The 8,594-nt window shown below is 34.1% G+C and overlaps 1 protein-coding gene across 1 annotated transcript; it reads left to right on the top strand.

The window, feature by feature from the left end:
- The first annotated feature begins 321 nt into the window (after positions 1-321).
- Positions 322-8,113, top strand: LOC115717326 (protein BREVIS RADIX). Its single transcript, XM_061115806.1, has 7 exons — positions 322-721; positions 1,099-1,198; positions 2,423-2,564; positions 5,376-5,782; positions 6,054-6,183; positions 7,007-7,374; positions 7,543-8,113. The coding sequence occupies exons 3-7, from the start codon at positions 2,457-2,459 to the stop codon at positions 7,619-7,621; spliced, it is 1,092 nt and encodes a 363-aa protein (XP_060971789.1). The 5' UTR covers positions 322-721; positions 1,099-1,198; positions 2,423-2,456; the 3' UTR covers positions 7,622-8,113.
- Positions 8,114-8,594: the final 481 nt, after the last annotated feature.

An 8,594-nucleotide genomic window follows, 5' to 3' on the forward strand; every position in this document is an offset into this window, starting at 1 on the left:
AGTTTCAACAGAAACTTGTATCACAGTGTTTTTGTTTAAAATTAAAGTAAAATATAAGTGATTAAAGTAAGATATATATTTATATATATATATATAAAAAAAATAATCTATGTAGGGCTTTCACATCCTAACCAATCAAAAGCCACCACGTATGCTACTTCCCATACACGTAAGAGATCCGTTCTATTACATCACCTAGACATGTGGACCCTTATGTCCAAATTGCCTACTCACTCAAATTCTTTAAAACGCTTTTCCCGTCAAATCTAACGGCGCTGTTAACACTCATCCCACACTATAAATACGGTCTCTCTCGATTCGCTTGTCCCCTCGCCTGTAAATTTATTTATTTTTTCATATTTTTTTTTCTTTTTTCTTTTCTGACTTCGGCATTAAACACTGCAGCTGTAATACAATCCGAAAGCTTCCACTCTCACCAAAATCTCGGACGATATATCGCCAGCATTTCCTTTCCCCCCTAGAAATTAATCTTTTCTCAATCTCTGATCAGTGCAAGAACAATAATAAGAAGAAGAAGATAGCATTAGCGAAATTGACTCTACCGAAATCGAAGAGATATTATATTAACTTCATATATGTTGTCGGCTGAAATTTTGGGTATCTGATTGGCTCCGGTGAAATTCATTTTGTGGCGCATTGATAAGCTTTTTATCAACCTCACTATCTTTTGCTTTGTTTTTGCTTCATCACCCATTTTCAGGTAATCAATTCTAGAGCAACGATTTCATTATTCATTATTCATTTTGATTTTGCTTTTTTTTTTTCCTTGGCTACCAAACAGAGTATTGCTTTACTTTTATTTTGTACATCTCTATCTTTTCTCATCTATTCTTTTTTTCTTCTCTCTCGTTTTTTTTCCTTTTTAAATGTTTTGGTCCCATGGGCTCCTCCATTCAGTCTTCGTTTTCGTTTTCATAAGTTGCTTGAGTTCGGATTTTACTTGACTTTTTCAATTTATTTTGGACCATTATAAGAGTCATTGTCTTTAGTAATAACTTTAAATTTAAAATTTAAAGTTTAAAATGAATTGTCTGCTTTGTAAAATAAATCTGGGTTTTGCATTTTGGTCATTTGCAGATATGTCGTCTAAACTGTAAAGCTGAGTAAGTAACTCAAAAGTATTTGCCCACTTGGGTGGTTCATAGTTGAGGAGGGTATAAACGACATTTTCATTTTGGTAAGTCCTTTTCATATTAATAATAATAATAATCCAATAATATATTGATATATGATTCTTCATTCTTTCCTCTCCTCCTAATTTGTTTTGGTTATGTCATCGGTATATACCCATTTAAACAAAAGCTCATTCCCTCATTGTTATTTTTTTAAAAAAGAAATTGTTTTCTCTGAATTTTTGAACGAAAAAAGGAATGAAGACAAGGGAATTTTTGTTGATTTGTGAAATGGGTTTTGTCAGAAACTTCGGCTTAACAAGATAGTATTGATTCTTTTGAATCGGCTTTTTTTTCTTTTAATTTTTTTTGTTTAACATTAAAGCAAAGCATATAGGGTACATGAGTCATTATTCATTCTTAAGTCGAGCTAATACGACCACTTTCAAATGGCATGACCATGGGTTTTGTTTCTTTCAATAATTGACTCATTATTTTTATTTTATTTTATCGGCATTCTTTCTTTCCCAGTCATCCCTGATCCCGAGTTCTTTTTTTTTTTTCTTTTTGCTTTTCTTCTCTTTCTTCCGGACCCATTTGTTTCCTGGAGAACCAAAAAACCAAAGACACAAAATAAAACAAAAGATTATTTTATATTTAAATATTCTTTTCTACTATATATATATATATTTCGGCTAGTATTTATTTGAGCACAGCACTTTTCTCGGTTCTCATTCATCATCTTTATTCTTTACTACTACATCAAAATTTTATTTTATAAATATATTGATGATTTTCGCCATTTGGGTCACAGTGGGTAGCATTTAATTTTCAGATTTGTTTTCTTTTTTGAGGTCAATTGTTGAATGTTTTATTTTTGAAAAATTCTACACGATAAGTTCTTCCGAAAATCATAAAATTAAATTCTACAGTGGGTAGCATTTAATTTCCCTACGAACCCAGTGTGCGGAGAATGTTGCAAATTTCCCCCGTCCAATGGTCCAACTCATTACACACAAATGTTCTCTTTCGAGTGGGGTTATTATCGTCATTTCCTCATTTCACGACATTTCATCTTAGACAAAGATGACTTTCTTGGAAAGATAAAACTTGGACCAATGTTAAACTAAGAAATCTACAAAATATAAATCATATTAATTTTTTTTTCGCTATTATTTTATTAGATTAAATAATAATCCAATATTTTCCTTTCAAAACAATTTATTATTATTATTTATGTTGTAAATGTGGTTCGTTAGGGTATTAACGTAATTAAATGACTTGTGTAGGGGTAGAATCGTAAAACCAAGATAAAGAATAAAGATGTTTACATGCATAGCATGTACGAAGCCAGACGATGAAGACGAAGGTGGAGCGCGTGGCAGCGGAACCCCAAGTACTAAAGAAGCCGTCAAAAGCCTGACGGCGCAGGTTCGTAATCCTGCACCTTCACACACAAGCCCTTTCTCTCTCTTTAATTTTTCTTTATATCAAATTCTATTAGCTCTGGTCTTTGCCCGGCTTCCCCTACAACCTTTGCTTTTTTTCAGTTTCTTTTTCTATCTTTGTGAAAACAAACAAAATTACAAGTCGATAGGAGTGTCTTTGATATGGTGGGGACCATCTTTGGCATCTTTCACGTTTTTATATATATATATTTTATATATATATATATATGGATTTAACTATTGCATGTGACTCACTTCCATACCCCTCCACTCCTCTTCGTACTCTCTCGTACACTACACTACTATTAATATTCATTTACTTATTTTTTTCCCCTTCACGTATATTTATCTTACATATTAATGCCATTGGCTCAAAAACTTGGATGAAAAAAGTGTCCTTGTCTGCTCATATAATATATATGTATTTGTGCTCATTCATTTATGGCATGGGTATTACTAATATCGATCGAGCTACATTGCCCCATTGAAAGGAAATATTGCTAATTATGACATACACACACAAGTTGATCATTAAGTATTGCATGAAATTCAAAGTGCTAGGAGCATTGATTATCTTCTGTGGAAACCACAATTTAATAACTAGATATTTTATAATTTTTAAATTATCAAGTGTCTGTTTGGCCTTTGGGTTGTCATAATTAAAAAACATCCTACAGTCTGGCCTATAAGGCTATGAATGAGTATATGTGTGTGTAAATGAATGTATTAGTGTGCCTACTTACTGGTGACTGTATAGGTTCGGCCACTAGACTGTCCGTGAATGTTACCCATCAATGAGAAAGTTGAACAATAATATATATACTTGGGAAATGGCGTACATAACCCTTAACTCCTTAACTGACCCGACTCTTCATGCGTGCCTTTCTGGTCAGCTAATTCATTTATTATTGTTTTCTATAATGTTTTATTTGTATTCATTTTTCCAGAAAAATGTATTTTCTTCTTTAAAAAGAAACTATATTACAAATTGTAGGACATATCGTTAATAGAAAAAACAGCTATTATATTTGAGATGTCTCTTTGTAGGTATATTGGATGAACTAATTATAAGTAGTCACATATTTGGACAAAAATATTAATAATAAGATAATGGTTGTCGATCGGTCAAAATGACTACTAACTTCCTAGAATATGTAATTTTGTTGATGATGTCAGCTAGAACACACATATATATATTAATATATATATAAATTCCCCAATTGTGCAAAGTCGTGGGCTGTCTGTCTTTGATAAAAAAAGACAGTCTCTTACTTGAAAAAGACAGGCGGGTGAATGTTGCTGGCTCGGCCCACCATTGAATTCTTGTCGTTTTACTATTTCAAATTCTTCTGAATCTGAACACACATTCACTTGATTACACAGTTGTATTGTTGGGATTCTCTCTGGGCCTTTACTACCCTCTCTCTCTCTCTCTTTGCTCCAGTGCATGTTTGCTCCTGTTTTGCCTATAGAATTTTCAGGGTGCTTCCTTTGAGGTGGACAAGTTTTCTTCTTGTGGCTGGGTCACTTCATAATATTTTTTACCTCTCTCAGTAGTAACTAAAAGTTAAAAAAAAACCATTGTTTGTTTTTTATCCAGCTATTAAATATACATGACTGTTGAACTGTAGCTTTTGTTGGGGTTTAGAATATTTTACGAGTGTTTATGGTTGAAAGTAATAGGTCATTTGAGCCATCAAGATAATACAATACATTATTTGATGCAACATCACGATCCATTTATTTATGCATGCATGTGATTTTGTCCATGTTACGTGCGACTTTAAGTTTCTGTAACTATATTGACATGACAAAACGAGTGGTGACATTCAGCAATCAAAGTAATCTTAATAAATACACAAATCAGCTTCTTGTGGGTATATATATATATATATGATAAAATTATGTATGTAATTTCTCTTCGAGCTACCTGACCCTTTTCAGTTTTTTTCTAATCAAGTTGAATACTGTAGTCTTATTTACACCTGAACAACCATAGCGTGCTCAACAACAGTATTTTCTGGATAAAGTATCTACTTTTAATGACATTTGCATGCTCCGAATAGAAGGACCACAAAAACTGACCATTTCAGCAGACATTAGAATATATCTAATGACATTGTATCTTTTGTCTCCTTTTATCTTGTCTTGTTGTGGAAAATGAAAAGTCTCTGTTCTGAACTTTTTCTATGGAAGAGTCTGCAGTTGTTCTCTTTTGACGACTTGTATTCTTCAGTACTGAAGAAATGCACACGCTTTCCACCAATTTGGTTTCATAAATGAAGTGATTTTTCGCTCTCCTTTTGACATAACATTTAGAACATTTTGTATGTTTCCCTCCCCTGTCCGGACATCAGTATTGTTGAGAGCAGGGTCCAACATATATGTATACAGTATACATAAGTACTTGTATTGAATACTTCTTTGAATGTATTATCTGTGTTATGCATTGACTATAACTTACAATTTCTTACGGAGCTCAAACACCTGAGCTGACTTGCTCATGCCTTTGTGTCACATACTTGGTGCTATTATGAGAAGCTAAGAATTTTTATATAAAAAAGTCATGACAGAGTCTTGATCATAAGTAATCAGTTTAATTTCAAGTACATAACTTGGGCACGTATGCATGCCGCGTAAAATAATCCTGAGGACAAATGTAATGCCGTGAAGACAGGAGTTGTGTAAAACACTTTTATTTATCCATGTTATCTGTGGAATGCATAAGTTCATTTGCACATTGTGATGTTGGGACTTATGAACATGCCTTGTTTCTTCCAACCACTTTATGCAGATAAAGGATATGGCATTGAAAGTATCTGGAGCTTATAAGCAGTGCAAACCCTGCACAGGTGGGACAAGTAGCAACTACAGAAAGGGACAGAGGCCTTATCCTGACTTTGATGCTGCTTCAGAAGGTGTTCCATACCCCTATGCTGGTGGTGCGAGCTCAAGTTCAACACCTGCATGGGATTTTACGTCTAGTCATCATCCTGGTGGAAGATCAGACTCAAGATTTACCGGGCTAATGAGTGGTGACCAGACTCCTAGAGGAGTGTCTGTGTCAGCGCAGTCTTGTGATGTGGTGTTAGAGGATGAGGAAGAGCCCAAGGAGTGGATGGCGCAGGTGGAGCCAGGCGTGCATATTACTTTTGTGTCTCTTCCCAATGGGGGAAATGATCTAAAACGAATTCGTTTCAGGTATTTTGATAATCCATTCTGGCAAAATGACTCCTTTTTAATATTTTTTTAAAGCTATTGAAATTCTTAATACGACATGAAGTTAATTTTATATACTTATTTTGATACTTTTTGATGTCTAGTATATACTCACATGTGATCTTTGTGTTGATGCATGTTGTCCCATGTTAGTGTCATCCTAATCTTTTCAACATACATTTAAAAAAAAGTTAGTGCTTTGCAATCAATTTTAGTTGTTGCTTTTTAACTAATACCAAATTTAAATTTCAAGCCGAGAGATGTTTGACAAGTGGCAAGCTCAGAGGTGGTGGGGTGAGAACTATGACAGAATCATGGAGCTCTACAATGTCCAGAGATTTAATCGGCAAGCTCTTCAGACTCCTTGTAGGTCGGAGGATGGGGTAAAGTTGCAAATTCTTTTACTTATTCTCTTTTAAATATATTATGCATCGAGTTGCTTATAACACCAAATGATGCTCCTACTAATTTGTCTTGTCAATTGGATCAGACTTTGTGTTTCTCAATCACGTATTTGAATCTTCGAAGTAGTATGTAGATAGATATGCATTAGTATGATAATGATTCACTTGATTCAAATTATTTTTGGTTTCACTTGATATTACAAGTGCATAAGGGTTTTGCATGATGCAAATGAGTTATCCTTTATTGTAGAATTAGTAACCAACCAAACTGATGAATGTATGCCTAAAGAAATTGTGTGCCTATTTCAGTTTGCTTAGTGTTTATAATTGTGGATTCTCTAACAGAGAAGGATGTAAAGCTGTGCTAAATGCTTAAATATTGATTTATAGAAGTTCTTTTTTATCATATATTTAGATTAATAATTGCTGTTGTTTCTGTGAGTTGATGAATCTTTTCTAGAGTTTCCATTGCTTCTGCATGCGCAGTAAAGATTAAAACGCTGCGCATGAAACATTGTAATTGTTGATAAAATTCTTCATGAAATTTCTGTATCCAGCTTGAGAACAGGAAATTTTCTCTGTTTACATATACTGTTCATGTTTTATCCTCTAATGGCCACAAGAGGAACTCAATCAGACATCAAACTGCTGAGAGAATTCTTCTACTTCTACTATGTTAACTTATAACTAGGACTTAGTAGCTGATACTATTGAGTAACACTAAGAATTTTCATTGATCCCACATATGAAATAACTGATTTCAATTAATCATGACTAACATACATACTTGTATTTATTGCAGAGAGATTCTTCTTATTCAAGGATGGGGTCTGTTATGGAAAGCCCGTCAATGAATAAAGACTGGACTCCAAGAAGCCATTATAAACCCCCTGGAAATAGATATTTCCCTCCTGACTCTTATGATCATGGTGGTGGTGGTCCTCACTACAATGCTAGTTCAAGTGGTTATGTTATAGGTGGCCACAAAGGTGAGACATCATCTTTTGATGCCTCGAGGACAACAACCTCATCTCGAGATGAGGCTTCAGTTTCAGTGAGCAATGCCAGTGACCTGGAGACTGAATGGATTGAACAAGATGAACCTGGCGTGTACATTACTATTAGACAGCTAGCCGATGGCACTAGGGAGCTGCGGCGTGTCAGATTTAGGTAACAATGTATTATTAAAGGAAGTTTACAACTAGTCTTGTCCCAACTATTAAAACTTTTCATGTTGAGTTCTCAAGACATAATCATACACTAAAATAATCATTAGGTGAAACATTACAAGGAACCTCAGAACTTATGCTTTGGTTTATTTTTGTATGATTGATGCAGTCGGGAAAAGTTTGGGGAGGTCCACGCGAAGTTATGGTGGGAGGCCAACAGAGAAAGAATACAAGCTCAATACCTTTAAATTTTTGTGACACAACCAAGAGTTGAGGAGGAGGATGATTAGAAAGTAAAAGAGCTAAGAAGCATATGGATGACTCAAAACGCCAATATTCCACTGAGAAGGAAACTGGCTAAATCCCCTCGCCTCTTATACAAAGCTGAAATGACATTCTTTGATCTAACACTACTACTACTACACAAGTAATGGGTTTCTTCTGCTCAAGACTCCATTTTTATTTTTACTTTTGGTGGGGGCCTTATGCACATTATCTCTTGATGTGTTCGGTTTTGCCTTAGTTATGTCTTTTTTATTTATAAATGATAATACTACATATTATTACAAATCACTTAATTTTTTTTTTCCTTTTTTGAGGCCTTTTTCCCATTTTGGGACTCATGTATTTTGGGCATCATCATATTATTTTTATTTATTTTGGCTATCATATTCTGTATCAGCTTTAGTTTGTAACACAGTTTATAGTTTGAGAAATGAAATTGGAAGCTTTTATAACTACCTTTTATCTTTTCGAAATTTCCTCGAATGATAGCATACCTTGATATCAAATGAAATTACAATTAAAACTGTAAATTCAGGTCCGACTCTTTGATACGGCATGAGCCCAACATGAGTTTGAAAGGTACGGGCACGACACGACATGAAAAAATAATTGTGCTAAGCACAGCATGATGATGTAAATTGACACAACACGACATGGGCTTTAGCATGACACAGGACGATAAGCCTGAAAGCACCGTAAAAAAAGCACAAGCATATTAGCTTAAAAATACGACACGTAAGCACGAATATATAAAACCCAAAAGCACGACATGCAAAATGCTCAAATTAATAAAAATGAAATAAAAGTTTCATGTAAAAAAAAATTATAGTTCACAAAGATACAATTATTTGATCTCAAATCTAAGCCAAATTCACTAATTTACTGAAGAAAATTCTAGTAATAGTTCACAAAGATACTAATTCACTTTGATGCAAA

This window comes from Cannabis sativa, chromosome 5 (assembly GCF_029168945.1).
Source record: "Cannabis sativa cultivar Pink pepper isolate KNU-18-1 chromosome 5, ASM2916894v1, whole genome shotgun sequence".
Classification (NCBI taxonomy): domain Eukaryota; kingdom Viridiplantae; phylum Streptophyta; class Magnoliopsida; order Rosales; family Cannabaceae; genus Cannabis; species Cannabis sativa.

Coding starts and splice junctions, on each gene's coding strand:
- LOC115717326 (XM_061115806.1), top strand. CDS start 2,457: ATGTTTACATGCATAGCATGTACGAAGCCAGACGATGAAGACGAAGGT. Junction 2,565..5,375: donor TCAAAAGCCTGACGGCGCAG/GTTCGTAATCCT, acceptor CACTTTATGCAG/ATAAAGGATATGGCATTGAA. Junction 5,783..6,053: donor CTAAAACGAATTCGTTTCAG/GTATTTTGATAA, acceptor TTAAATTTCAAG/CCGAGAGATGTTTGACAAGT.